Genomic DNA, 14,790 nt, shown 5'->3' with positions numbered 1-14,790 from the left:
AGAGAATTCCTGGGCGTGGGAAGTGAGGGAGAATCTTCTGATAGAGGCCCTTTTAAATTTATGTGTTTATGATACAGGAATGGAGAAGCTCTCTATGGCCCCGGGAAAATGGAAATTTCCTTAATAATAATGCTAGTTTCCCTGTTCTGTAAACTTACACCGGGCAGGAATGAGTGCTGGGTGCTCTAGCTCTACCAACCTATAATCTCCTCTAATTACAACCCCCTGGGAGGTAACTATAACTACTCCCATTTCGCAGGTGAGGAAACGGAACCCAGGCAGTCCTCTGGCGCGTGGTGCTTAAACAGGTACTGGGTGCCCCCCTCCCAGAATGCTGAGCCCTTTTTCTTCCTTAAGGGGCTTTGACCCATCGAAGATCATCTGGGTTGGCCTCCAGCTCAGCTCGCCGCGAGCAACAGTCACTTAGCCAACAAGTATTTATTGAGTGCCTACTGTATACCCGGTAGCGTATTTAACTAGCCGTGGGACTATCAAGGTAAACAAGGACACGGTGTGGTGTTGCGTTGTGGGGAGGCTCCCCTGGAAGGGTGAGGGAGGCAGGCAGGTGAGCAATTCCAGGACGGTCTGCTGAGGGCCGAGAGAGGGGCCTGGGCAGAGGGGGGCGTGAAGCCTAGCAGAGGGCGAAGGCCGGCGCTGAGAGCCTGGGAGGGCCCGGCGTGGGAGGTGGGTTGGAAGCTGCGCCCTGGAAACGCCGGCCCCAAGCCGGCTGCCCCCGGACGTCGCTCGTTCTCTCGCATCCTGTCATTTCGAGCTGCCAAGTAGGAAGGGAGGAAATAGGTCTGAGCCGGTGCTGCAGAGGCAGGGCGGGCTGAGCGACGGGGGCGCGATCCCCACGGCGGTAGCCCACCGCGCCCGGCCCGGCCCCGCGCCGCGAAGCCCCTCTCCAAGCGGGCGCGCACCGCCGCGCGAGCTCGCCAGCTCCGGGGGCCCCCGGGGGCCGGGGAAGCGGGAGGACCTGGCCTCCCTCCCTCGTCCGCCTCGGCCCCTGCCCTCCGACCTCCCGCCGAGTCGGGGGGCTGGGGTCGGCCGCTTCCGCCCGCCGCCCCCGGCCCCTCCCCGGCGCGCGCCATCCGGCCGCGGGCGGCTCCTCCTCCCGAGGGGGGCTTCTCCGTCCCGCGTCCCGTCCCTCCGGGCTGAAGCCGGCAGCCCACGTCTAGGGAGGGCGGAGGGAGGAGGAGGAGGAGGGGGAGGGGGAGGGGGAGGAGAGAGGGGAGGGAGGAGGGCGAGAGAAAGGGAGCTGCCTGGATCCCGTACTTCTCAGAGCCTGCCTGGAGCGCGCACTCAGCGGCTCTCCGGGTCCCAGCGTCCCAGCCGCGCCCCGCTCCTCCTCCTCCTCCTCCTCCTCCTCCTCCTCCTCTAACTCGGGTCTGGGCACCCCTCGCCCCCTCCCTCCGGCCCCCGCCAGGCTCGGGCAGCGGCCGCCCCCAGCCCCGACGCGGCCACATCCCCAACTCTCTGGGCTCCCTCCTGGGACGCGCGCCCGCGCCCCATCCTTTCTTCCTTCCTTCCTTCCTTCCTTCCTTCCCTCGCGCCCGCCCGCCCGCCCGCGCTCTCCAGGTCTCCCTCCCGGTCCCGATTGTCTCCGTCCCCGCCGGCCCGCGCCTCGCCCTGCCCCGTCTCCCGCGCACTTCCTGGGTCGCCTCGCCTCGCCTCGCCGCGGAGCCCGAGCCGCCGCTGCCCCGGCTCCAGCCCCCGCAGCCCGCGGCGCCCGCCCGAGGGAGCCCCGGCGCCCGGGGAAGGGACAAGCGGGCGAGCGCGCCCTCGCCCCAGCCCCGCGCCCCAGCCCTGCCCGGCGAGGAAGGACCGGGAAGATGAACAACGGCGGCAAAGCCGAGAAGGAGAACACCCCGAGCGAGGCCAACCTTCAGGAGGAAGAGGTACCGGGGGGCTCGCTGCGGCGGGGGCACGACCTGGGGCGCCGCAGTCCGGGGTCTGGGCACGGCCCTCGCCCCGACCTGTGGCCCGGGCCGGGCCGGGGGGGAGGGGGCGCGCGGGGGCGCGCGGGGGGGGGGTCTCTTCGCAGAGCGCGTTTCTAAAGTTGCGTAACTTTGAGGACTTTTCGGAGAGTTTGCTAAGTATAATGCTCAGCTTTGTCTGCGTGGGATTTTAAAAGCGGAATCGAGAGCTGACTCCCCGGTGACCTCCGGTTCCTGGGACCCAGAGGGTCAGGACCGGGGCTGGGAGTGGGGGGTGTTTGTGCGGCGTAAGGAAGGAACTCGGGGAAAGTTCTCGGCGAGGAGACACCTTCAGTTCCCCGCCCCCTCCCCCCTCCCTTTTCAGTGTTAAAAGTTCTTGGTGAGATCTCTTTCCAGCTGAGGCATTCTGGATTAATAGATAACTCATCAGCTGCATTCTTCTCTGATGAGTCAAAGACCTCGAATCTGGGTGATTAGGGTTTGTAAATTTTAGGGGCGATGCGGCTGGGGTGGGGTGGGGGGAAGCCGAATAAAAGAGTTTGAGAGTTTACAACTCGCCAAGAGATCATCTTGGCTGTTTTAATAGGACTTTGACTCCTGAGCGTGAATTTTATAGGGTGCGTCCGTAACAACGTTAAAAACGTTGCGGCGGCGGAGCGTTCCTTGGGGTAGAAACCCCATTTATGGGGAGGGAACACCTGAACGGACGGTTTCAGAATTTTGTAGTTAGGATATTTGTGGTACTCTTCCAAGTGGCTTTGTTCCTGCAGGTATGTTATCTGGAGTCCAAGAAACAGTACATGCTTCGCCTGCTTTTTAAGTCCTCCCATAGCTGAGTTCTTAAACGTCCTAAAAAGAACTTGAGTGTGTATGTGCAAGGAAGTATGCACCTAGATAGGACTTGTGAGGCATTATTTGGAGGGATTGTATTCCAGTACATAAGGCTAACAGAATGGCAAACTAACTCTAAAGCGGTCAAGATGTTGAGATTATTCTGGAGATAATCTGTTGCGTGCAAACTAAGATTCTGATAGTGAAACCAAACGTTGGGGGAGGATTTAATTAGTACTGTGAGACCTCGGCACATAGTCCACTTGTGAAAAGGGAACTATTTATATGAAGATGGAAGGACCTAAGACCATGTAAGTCCGTGCAAAACACAAGATTTTACTTCTAGCACATTTGTATGGGGCAACCCGCCTGACTTGCAGTAAGCTGAAAATTGCCTTCACACCTGAAGATAATTGCGCATTTTATTATAAACTAATTTGAAAAAGGTTATTTACATGCTAGTTCTTTACAACCACTGACATGCCTCTTTTCAAAGAGGGGGGAGACCTGAATTGCAAGTTCCACTTTTGGTCTTGTTCTTACTGGCTGCTTTGCTATTTATTTTCCCTACCCTTGAGATAACATGTAAAAAATGACAAGTGTGCTTCTTTAAGGACTTGCTATACATAACTAATTCACCTAACACACCAATTGCTTCAGAAACCTTTTTATTTTACTTAAATGGGCAATCTATTTATTTCTAAGGGTAAGAATGTATTGTGTGAAACCATCTTTTTCTGCTTGCCTAGTTGAGAACACTTGTAAATGGAAAAAGTTAATCAGGCAAACCAGAAGCTTTTTTTTTTTCTTTCTTTTCTTTTTTTTTTTTTTTTTTTTTTGCTTTTGTAGGTAGCAAAAGAGGTGTACGCGTTCCAAAACCATAACCTACTTAACTTGATACAATTAGAGAAAAATCACATTTCTTTTACTTAACCCATCTCAGCCTCTCAGCCCCCAGGACTGGTGGTGTCAGTCCTGGTCCTGGGTCCCCTTAATGTGTGAAGCTTTCCATCGGAGTTGGAAGCACAGGTGAGCTTAGTACAGTTACTGCTTCTTAACCTGTTCTGTTGCCCTGACAATGTTCCTCTTCCAGAGGGAATGGCATGTGGCTCTGTGGTGTATCAGTTTTGGCAAGACAACTCTTTTAAAGTTAGAGGACAGGAAGATTTGAGAACCCACATCGTTTAAGAGGTAGAGAATAAAGACAGATACACCACGAAGAGAGAGGGTTTATAATGTTAAAGATTCAGGAAAAGAAAGGAAATGGGCCTGGAGTGATCCAGGTAGTTTTCCTCTAATTCCCTGTTTTGAGTATGTTTTGTTTTTTTGATAAACTCTAACCTCTTTTTTTTTTTTTTTCTTCTAACTCTGAAAGCCACAAGTAAAATAAATATGGTATCTGGTGAGTCCCCATTAATGTACTCAGCATCATACAAAACCACTGCACTGGACCCTTTCCCTGCCCACCCAGTGATCAGCAATTTGTTCTCAAACACATTTAAAAGCTTTGGCTGAGGACTCCAGTAAACAGAACACACACATATAAAATGTATATACACATAATGACAGAAAAATGTGTTTTGTTGTAGTTTCTGGTGGCCATTGAGCTGACTTGGAAAAACAAGTCCAATCATCATTAAGAGAAAATAGTTTATTTCCTAGAACATCAGGGCAATTTAGGCTTTCTCTACCACTTCATAGAATCTGAGGGGTTTTTTTTTCCTCTATTTTTAAAAAATAGGTTCCTTTTATCTTCCAGTACATTTTAGCCCTGTTTGAGAGCTTTTAAAGCTTACTCTGAAATAATTGATACTGAAACACTTATTTGGTTCCAACTGTACAAACTGAACAGTCCAGGATTTAGAATTTCTGCAGCTTTTTGGGGTTGGATGTTTGAGAACTTGGACAGGACATAGACTTCTGCTTTGGAGAGTATTTAAAGCTTTGAGGAAAAATTTTTAAGATTTGACTAGTTAACTGTAAGAGATAATACATCTGGCTTTCTAGCTTGTAGTGTGCTATACATGTGTGTTTCTCTGCAAGATGTCCCTTTAAAGAAAAACCAGTTGTCAAGATCTTACTGGGATCTGAGATTTATAGGGCTTATGTATAGGGTGTTAGATAATTTCTAACATCATTTTAGTTGATAAAATCCTAGAATTTTTTTTTTAATTTTTATTTATTTATGATAGTCACGGAGGGAGAGAGAGAGAGGCAGAGACACAGGCAGAGGGAGAAGCAGGCTCCATGCACCGGGAGCCCGACGTGGGACTCGATCCCGGGTCTCCAGGATCGCGCCCTGGGCCAAAGACAGGCGCCAAACCGCTGCACCACCCAGGGATCCCCAAATCCTAGAATTTTTCATCTAACTTTGGACTAGTCAGTATTCTCTTTAAATGCTTTTGGCAGTTTATACTGAACCAGACTTTATTAACATTAATATGTATATAACAGACTTGTTGAGATTTACATATCGACTTTTTCTATCTGGAAGTAGATAGAAAATTATTTTTGGTTACTTATTTTTCAAAATAGAATTTTATTTTTTTTTTGGAAAGGAGATATGTAGTTTGGTTTTGTCTTTACTTTTATCCAGGTCATTGAGTATTTTTCAGGCTGATCACAAATCCTTTCTAAGAGGTGTTTTATTATGTTGAAGCATGAATGGTAAATAGCAACTTTTCCTTAAATTAACTTGAGCCTTTTTGTACTTAAAACTGGAAAAGCAAAAAACTTGGCATTGTTGGAATATTGACTGAAAAGATGTTTGGCAGATGTTGGGCAAGAATCATGTAAAGTTGATTCTTTACAAGCTAATACAAATCTTTACCTCCCTTTTCTTTTAAAGTGCTTAGTGGGGCGCCTGGCTGGCTCAGTTGAAAGACCATATGACTTTTGATCTCAGGGTCATGAGTTTGAGCCCCTCAAACCCAATCTCAATTGGGTGTAGAGATAACTGAAAAATAAAAAATCCTGAAAAAATGCTTCATAATCTTGCTCCAATATTGGGGTCAAGAAGAAAACGGTTTCCTCCAATTGGCCCACAGAAAGGGTACCAGGTCCTTTTGATGTGGCAACCTCAGATTTTTCACTTGGGCGTTAAGTTTAATCTACCTTATGACTTGGGCAGAGTACAGAAAGTTCTGTATGGCTCAACCATGTCTGGAGTCTGTTATTCCAAATTAAATCTAACACAACAAAACTATTTCGGCCTTGGTGATAGTGTTTTAAAAAGAAGGCACAGTAACTTCTTAGATGTAAAAGAGCACTGCAAATAAGGCATGTGCTCCTAAGCTGTTTTTCCAGCAGCGGTTTTAAAATTTCGCTCATGAACCCTTGTGCTCTTGTGCAGTCTGTTTCCCATGGCATTTGTTGGATGGATTGTTTGGTAGGGTAGGAGTTCTTTTTTGCAGTTGCTTTCATATGGTTTTTGTGGGTTCATATTAATTTGTGCTTTGAGGACAGAGTTCAGTGTCGGTGATGGGCAAGAAAGTGGGCACTTAGAACACCAGAGTCCTCCAGAAGGCTGCATTAATTTGTGTCACCTTGCAGTACCTATGGCAAAATATCAAAATATGTTCATGAATTAGTTATTTCTGATCGTGAACATTCATAAAGATTGTCTTACCAGGGAAATTGCTAAGTAAATCATGGTTATGATTTCTGAAGGAGAATAGTAGGCAGCCATGAAAAGCCATGTTTTTAAGATCTATATGTATTTGATTTTTTTTATTTCTTATTGGCTTAAAGCAACAGAAATGCATTCTCTCACAGTTCTGGAGGCTAGAAATGTGGAATCAAGGTGTCTACATTGCCACGCTGCCTCTGAAAGCTGTATGTGAGAATCTGACCTTTTCTTCCCAGCTTCTGACAACATTTTAATTGAGTGAATAATTGTCAATGTTATGACATTAAATGAAAACAGATTTAAGGGAGCAGCCCAGGTGGCTCAGTGGTTCAGTGCCGCTTCAGTCCAGGGCCTGATCCTGGAGTCCTGGGATCGAGTCCCACATCAGGCTCCCTGCATGGAGCCTGCTTCTCCCTCTGCCTGTGTCTCTGCCTCTCTCTCTGTCTCTCTCATGAATTAAAACAAAACAAAGCAAAACAAAACCCCCCCCCAAAAAAACAGATTAAAAGTTCTATGTGATGCCAATTCTTAAACAACAACAAAAAACCCTAAATGGGTTAAAAGTTTTTATTGATCTATATTTTTTATTTGTAACTTATCTGGTATATTACAGATGATTTTTATTAATATATATATATTAGCCATTTGGGGTTAAAAATTATCTGGTAGGTTACAGATAATTTTAACTTTCCAGTGCTTTTCTGTGCTTTCTAAATTTTCTAAAATAAACATGTGAATAAAATGGTAAAAAAACAAACCCTACAACAACCCGAATGTGTTTCTCTTTATTTATTCGGGAGAGGAAGAGGCAGAGACATAAAACAGGCTCTCTGCAGGGAGAGCCAAAGGCAGATGCTCAACCACTGAGCCACCCAGGCGTCCCTCTCTGAGTATCTCATGAAATTTCTTTGCCATATCTGTAGAAGTCCTAAAACCATTAGGTTGGTCTCGCTTCATTTTGCTTACAAGCCTTGTTGCAGGAACCGGGACTCTTCTGTTCTTTAGCCTTTCCTCTTCCTAATGTTAATCTCTTTCCTGGCTCCTTCTAGTGCTCTTTAGCTGCTTACCTTGTTCTGATGTGCTTTCTCAGTGCATCCTTCTACCATACTGCTCTGTCCTCTGGTGGGTCCTTCCCTGATCTGTTCTCTGTACAACAAAGCCCAAACTTGACATCAAGATTGCCTTAATTGTACCGCTTGCTCTGTACACCATTGGCTTCAACCATCTTTTCCCTCTTGATCTAACTTGAGCTAGATCCTTTCTAAAGCCTCCTTTTCAAGGCAGGAGCCAAGTTTCAGTGTAAGTTGTTCAGGCTCCTGTCACCTGAAGGTATCTTCCCAAAAAGATGGTTGTCCTCAAAACCCCAATAGAAGTTGCTTTGTTCATTTAACTCCCGGATCATTACCTTCTGTCTGTGTGTCTGTGTCTGTGTGTGTGTCTGTCTTTCTCTTTTTTAAAGATTTTACTTATTCGTGAGAGATAGAGGCAGAGACCTAGGCAGAGGGAGAAGCAGGCTTCCCTGCAGGGAGCCTGATGCGGGACTCAGTCCCAGGACCCCAGGATTGTGACTTGAGCCCAAGGCAGACGCTCAACCACTGAGCCAGCCACCCAAGTTGCCCCCATTATCTTCTTTCATGTAACTTTTTTTTTTTTTTAAAGATCGATGCCATCTTATCACAGTATTCCCAACACTCCTACCCAAAGGTAGTAATCCAGTACCAGGTGAGTAAGTACCACACACACTTACACATATTTACCTGTATTATTCTTTATAAACACATAATTTGTAAACACAAAATACCCCCCTTTAAATATTTATTCATGAGAGCGTGCACGTGTGCGTACAAATGAGGTGAAGGGCAGAGGGAGAAGCAGGCTCCCCAATGAGCAGGGAGCCCCATGTGGGGCTCAATCCAAGGACCCTGAGATCGTGACATGAGCTGAAGGTAGATGCTCAACCAACTGAACCACCCAGGTGCCTCAACATGAAATATCCTTATTAGTAGGGTTGGTGATGACTTTGTATAGGTAGGCTGTTTAAAAGGGAGCCATTTGTTTACTGTTGAGGTCCTTGCCCACCAGGAAGTTAGGGAAGTAGTGGATGGATCAGTCGGGAAATGAACCGGCTCCCCTGAAGTGCACAGGTGGAGCGTGCCCAGTGCATCTGGTTGCCCCACTGCAGGTCTGCTCATTCTGAAGTGCATTTTGGTTTTCACCATTAGCACTTGGTTTGTGTCGTGGAACTCCATTTGACCTTTTGGACGCAGGCTGCTGAAAGCTTTGGTTAGGTGGAAGAGCGGGGATCTCCCTGTGTTCCAAACAAGCCTGCTCTGTGTGACAGCCACTTTGGAATGTTTGTGTTCAGTTTCATTTGGCACCTTAGTGTCTGCCTGGGGGAAGGGGAAAGGGAATGCAAATGTTCCTCTTGAACAGTGCTTGCTTTGGTCAAAGAAAAAACTTAGGAAGGAATGAGGGAAATGAACCTTAATAATAGCTGGAGCAGAGAAGGCTGCATGGCTCAGTGGGCTTGAGGCCAGCTGGGACCAGGTATTTAAATTAATGCTGTTGATAGGAGAATATCCTCCATAGATGGGGATGAGTTTACCTGATGTGTGAGGAAGACTTGGGTTAGGACTCCTTGCACTCACATACCTATCTTTAAAGAGGAGAATATTTAATGGAGAATAATCAAAACAATTTCAGTGCATAGTTGGAGGGGTGACTGCATACCCAAGGTTTGAGCTTATCGCAGTAAAGTTGTTGCCTGGTTTGTCCTTTTTTTTTTTTTTTTTTTTTTTTTTAAGATTTTATTTATTCATGAGACAGGCAGAGGGGCAGAGGGAGAAGCAGGCTCCCTGCAGGGAGCCTGATGGGGGACTTGATCCCAGGACCCTGGGATCACGACCTGAGCCAAAGACAGATGCTCAACCACTGTGCCACCCAGGTGCCCCTTGAGTGAAGATCCTTGATTAAGATTTTGCCAGATGAGGAAAAGGTTGATACCACGGGTGGAAGACTGGCCTGTGTGAAGACACAGGCTTAAGAGCACTTCCAGGAAGAGCAAGCAAGGCTTGGCAGGGGAGGAAGGGAAGTTAAGGATGAGGCTAGGGAGAGAGGGGAGCTTTGGTGGGGGGAGAAGGTGGAGGAGCTTGTTTTTGGCCAGGGAATCAGACTTCACTCTGCGATTGGAGTTGCCTTGCCATGCTGTGCAGCAGGGACCTGGTGCTCTGGGACTCCCTACCAGCGGGAAAGGCAGGTTGCAGCAGGTGTGGGAGGAGTTGAGAGAGCAGAGTGAGGCTAATATTGTAAGAATCCTAGTCTCGAAGTAGTGCCTGTGGGTGGCTACTCGGCCAGAGAAATTCCAGGGCCCCAGCAACTGTCCGAGCGCAGAGGAAAGACTAGGAGTTTCCTTCATTAAGCCTCTTGGGTTTCTGCTTTGGGTGGCCAGCTAAATGGTGGTCATGTTTGTAGAAAGAGCACACTGAATGGTTGAAAACGGGGAGTAAAGGCCATGAGGAGGTGAGGATGGTAGGGTTTGAGATGCAGAGAGGAGAGGTCTGATCTTGAAAGCAATTTTCAGAACTGTGTAAGAGTCTATAGCTGGTAACTGAAAAGGTGGGTGATGTGAGTGCCTGGAGAGTTGGAGGCGTGGGACTCTGGTTCCTAGGGAACCTTGTGAGGGTAGGCAACAAGAGCTAGAAAACCTACCTAACACTTGAAGGTATGTAGAGACCTAGAACTTGGAGGAAAGGGGAAGAGCTGGAAATTCTTGGGGAAAAGTGGAAGCAAATTTTTTAAAGCACTTTTTAATTTAGGAATATAAGAGTGTTCTGTATCTGCTAGTTTATAAGCTAATAGTGTTCAGTGTGCTCATCTATTTGAAAGGTGGGAGCTTAGAAAAATCTAGGTGTATGTACATATATGTATATATATGGTAATCCCCATATACCTTTTTTCTTTCTTTCTTTTTTTTTGGCTTTCATCAACGGTTTCTGGAAATTGTCTTCCTCTACTATTTGCAGTTAATTCTGAGACTTTTGCTTTTCAAGCTTTTTTCCTTTTCCCCAACGCTGCACTCTAGAAGGTGAAATCAAGCTGCCACAAGATTTTTGTAAGGGAGTTTGGAAGATAAAGATGGAATACCTTGAGAGAGGCTTAAGTGTTTTTATAAGAAAACATTCCCTCATGGTTTTTGGTTCTTTTTTTATTTTATTGGGTGGGGAGTAAGAGGAGTCTCTTTTGCCAGACCCCAAACTCCTCTTATTCTGTGGGTCCTATTTTCCACTGGTTCACTTAGTGCTTTCCTAAAAGTTTGTGGCCCTTGTTGCTCACAGCCAAGTGTCAACCCTTGAAAGGAAGGTGGTCTGGGAATTTAAGAAAAACAACCACCTGCATTTATATTCCTCCTAGGTTTTCACCTTGCTAAACCCATTATGATGCGCGTTATGTAGAATACTGGAGGGAAAAGGGAAATGGCAGTAATAAATGCCAATCACACCGGGAAGATAGTTCCAATTCCAGGCTGTAATACAGTATTGTTTCACAAATTTAAAATGCGGAAGGAATGCGGAAGCCGCCTAGCCTCAATCCTGTGGGCTCCCAGGATTTTTGCAAAGACTATGAGAAATCTGGGAGTCTGAGAATTGAGGTGCATCTCACCAACCCATGCAAGTAAGTTAGAGACCTGTTTCTACTTTCAACTCCTGTGTATTTCTCCTGAGTCAATTTTTTTTTTAAAGTTTATTTATTCATGAGAGAGATAGGCAGACACGTAGGCAGAGGGAGAAGCAGGCTCCCTGCAGGGAGCTACATGGGGGACTGATCCCAGGACCCCAGGATCAGGACCTGAGCCAAAGGCAGCCTCTCAACCACTGAGCCACCCAGGTGCCCCCCCACCCCGATTTTTAAAAATGATGTTCCTCTGCTCTTTCTGAATTCTTAATGTCACCAGGTAGATACACTGGTAGGTGGCCAACATTATCCTAAGAGAAATCCTAGAGATTAAAAAACAAGCTGCTTTTCTTTGAATCCCCAGGATTCTGTTAGAATTTCTCTAATGCCTGCGTATAGGATGGGCAGTTGTGCCCTCCTGAGAGAAGGCACAGCACAGAAAGTGCTACCTTATTACAGAAGTACCAGAATTTCCTTTGTGCTCTGAGGGGAAGTGCTGCAAGAGTGTAATTACTTTACCCAGCATGTGTGATTTACAGGACTTAAAAATGTGTGAGTTTCCAAAGAGGCATCTGTTTTTAAATACAGTATCCCTCGAAGCCAACAGGATGTGTTTGGGGGCTCGGTCAGGGTCTCATGCACACGCACTTCCATCCTGTACCTGCCCAGGGATGCTGGGTGACTGGAGATTGAAGACGATGGTAATCGCTTCTCTTTAGAGCCTTGTTTATCAGCAGAGGGAGACCTCTGGAGTCCAGCTGGCTGCTACCAGGCCCCGTCCCTGTTTTCTGATTCCACCTTTGCTGACTCCACTCTAAGCCAGTTCCTCATTTTTTTAGGGTCTCCTAGCTCTTTCGCCGTAAGGAACTGTTAGAGCTAGTGAATGCTGAGACCATTTTGGTTGCAGAAATTTCCCTTTCCATCTTACATGTAAGAAAATTGGAGAGTTGAAGATCAGGTGCATATACAAATGTAATCAAACTTGTAGAAAACTTATAAGGATTTGTGTGTGTGTGTGTGTGTGTGTGTGCGCGCGCGCGCGCGCACATTCCTTAAGCATTTACTGAACAATGTCTACTCTGTCTTTAAATGTTGCACTTTAACAAATCAGATGAGGTGTTATCATCCCATGGTTTAGGTACAGGAAAACGGAGCCTCTGAGACATTAAGTAATTTGTCTGAAGTTTTACTGCTGGTGGGTAAGAGCTTAAAATTTTTCCAGTGGTGCACGAGGTTCATGTGATCAGGGCCCAGCTGGTTTCTGACCTCATCTACCAGGAATCACAACCTCATTCATTATGCTTCAGCTGCTTGGGCCTTAATTAGGTATCTCCTACTTGCCAGACTTGTTCCTGCCCCAGGGCCTTTGTGTGTGCTATTGGGTCTGTCTGAAAAAAAAAAAAAAAAAAAAAAAAAAAACCTACACCCAGGTATTTACATGGCAGCCTCATCCTCCTCACTCATTCAGATGTCACTCATTCAGATCTCAGCTCAGATATTACTCAGAAAGATCTTTGATCTCCAGGTTTAAAGAAGCCCACATTCCCAACCACTGGCCCACCCCTCCTTTATTTTCCAGATAGATCTTACTGACATAACTTAATGGTACTTATCCTCTTGGAATGTTACTCCATGGCAGCAGGGACCTCTGTCTTAAGGCTGAAACTGTCAATGCCTAGAACAATGCCTGGAACTGCCCAATAAATTTGTTAAATGAGTGGAATATGAACCAACCTGTCAGACTTGGGGTCTGTGCAATATACCACATTGTCTTAAACCTTTTCCAGCAGTCTTAGATTTCATTTCAATTCTTGCTGCCTTCGAGGTGATCATTTCTGGATGCCTGTCTCCCCTTAATTACATCAGAAAGTAAAATCATCACATGCTTTGTTAGGCCAGACATTTTATTTATCTTTTTGGCTTTTAGTGTTTAAGTCCGGCTAATTAACATACAGTGTTAGTTTCTAAGCCAGACATTTTAGATGGTGTTTAGGTCCTTTGCCCCGGGGGGGGGGGGGGGGGGGGGTATGTAGTAGTTTGCACGTATAGAGGAATCCTTGCTTTTGTCCAGTTAGGATGAAAACTTAGCACAGAATTTCATAGAACCAGGAGTGTGGCCTGGGCCTGGCTTGGCGTGCTTAGTAAAAGTAGGGCAAGATAAATTGGATTCCTGTTCTGCAGATGTGTCCGTAAGGTCGGGTCGCTAAGGGTTAATGTTAATAACCCAGGTGGAATTGATTTGGAGATAGGCTTAGCACTCTCCTTTTGATTTAGTCTAGCCCCCAGCTCAACGTGCTTTGCTCCTCTTGCCTACAAATGGCATAACTCTGGATAAGGCCAGAGTTAGCTGGATGAATCCAGCCTTTATGGCACCTGTACGGACTGCTGTGAGGGAGTACCTAAATCGGGCTCTGTGAGCCTTTATGGAGCAGGCAACTTACAGCCCCAGTTTCTACCTCCATGTCCGCCTCACAGACTCCAACGGCTTTTATTCATCGTAAAGCAGGGGAGATGACATTTCGGGAAGAAAAGAATGTAAGTAGTCATTACTTTGGTCATCAGACTGCTTGTTAACTGAGTGAACTAATGCACTCGTGAAAATGCAGGCCATTGGATTTATCCCCATTTATGGCATTTATGTCCTAGTACTTGACCTTAAGTGAACTTCTTAACCATTCTCCATTGTCCGTGAGTCTTTGAGGCAATGGCTTATAGACAGTGGAATATATGCCCTCTGATCTGTCAGTTCCTGACCAAATCATCCATACTCTATTTCTTTGCCAGGGGACCTAGGACATGCCATTTAAGCTGCTTGCTTTGACATTTAAGCTCGTTTCCTTAACTAAATTGTGGGGATTGGACGGACCATGCCTGCTGTGCATGGAAAGAATCCTAACCCCACTCCCGTGTTTCTGCTTCATTCTCTTTCCGTTTCTGAATCGCGGTATAGGATGCTGCCGTGGTGGCACGCCAGCCAAGTTCCATGGAGAGTGGGGGGGGGGGGGGGGGAATGGTTTTAAGCCTGAAATTTTGTTTTGCTTTGTCTTTTTTTTTTTTTTAAACTAAGAAAATCAATGCTTCTCCTTGAGAATGGGTGGGAGTTTCTGGGTGTGAGCTAATGGCAGGAAATGACCCTCTCTAAACAAAAGGACTCTTTAAGGCCCATCCTGAGTCTTTGTGTTTTGAGAAGGGGTTATGCAGAAAACCTGAGCTACAAAATTAATCTCTGTTTAGCCATCCTAATGGGGGGTGGGTAGAAAGAAAATACCTTTCTTGCTTGCCCTCCCAAGTGTTCCAGGCACCAGGTGGAACCCACTGGGAGTGCCAAAGTGGTTTAAAAGTATGGCCTATCCTTTGGGATAGCCTGGCTTCGTACCCCCAGGGGCAAGAAGGAACCAAGTCAAGCAGAACTACACGCTCTGTGACCTTCATCTTTAATCTGGACTTCTTGAAAAACCCATCCCTAGCAAAACACAGAGACAACTGAGGAAAGGGGGAGAAACCTATATTGTATGATCTAGGTCTCTGTAAGTAAACATGGATTTAAAAACGAATCAAAGGTTTGAATTTCTGTGTTAACGGTTTTCATTCTTCTAAGTTTAAACGGGCGATCCAAGAATAGCTAGTGACTTCTGCCTCTTGACTAACAGGGGATTTGTAATCATTGCTGTGTTAGATAGCGGGCCCATATGAAGAAATGTCGGGCCCTGCCCCTGCTCTGGA

The 14,790-nt window shown here is 46.5% G+C and overlaps 1 protein-coding gene across 6 annotated transcripts in view; it reads left to right on the top strand.

The window, feature by feature from the left end:
• Positions 1 to 1,178: 1,178 nt before the first annotated feature.
• Positions 1,179 to 14,790, top strand: part of RBPMS (RNA binding protein, mRNA processing factor) — a 173,427-nt gene continuing 159,815 nt past the window's right edge. For 3 of the 6 annotated variants that reach the window (XM_072763571.1, XM_025993541.2, XM_072763570.1), the window contains exon 1: positions 1,179 to 1,898. In XM_072763571.1, the coding sequence (XP_072619672.1) occupies positions 1,833 to 1,898 (66 nt within the window). In that variant the 5' untranslated portion in view covers positions 1,179 to 1,832. The remainder of the gene's footprint in view (positions 1,899 to 14,790) is intronic. The other 3 variants (XM_072763573.1, XM_072763572.1, XM_025993543.2) reach the window with 2 other exon arrangements.

Source organism: Vulpes vulpes, chromosome 7 (assembly GCF_048418805.1).
Source record: "Vulpes vulpes isolate BD-2025 chromosome 7, VulVul3, whole genome shotgun sequence".
NCBI lineage: Eukaryota > Metazoa > Chordata > Mammalia > Carnivora > Canidae > Vulpes > Vulpes vulpes.
Note: the sequence above shows the minus strand (reverse complement) of the source record. Positions and strands in the feature narration are given on the sequence as shown.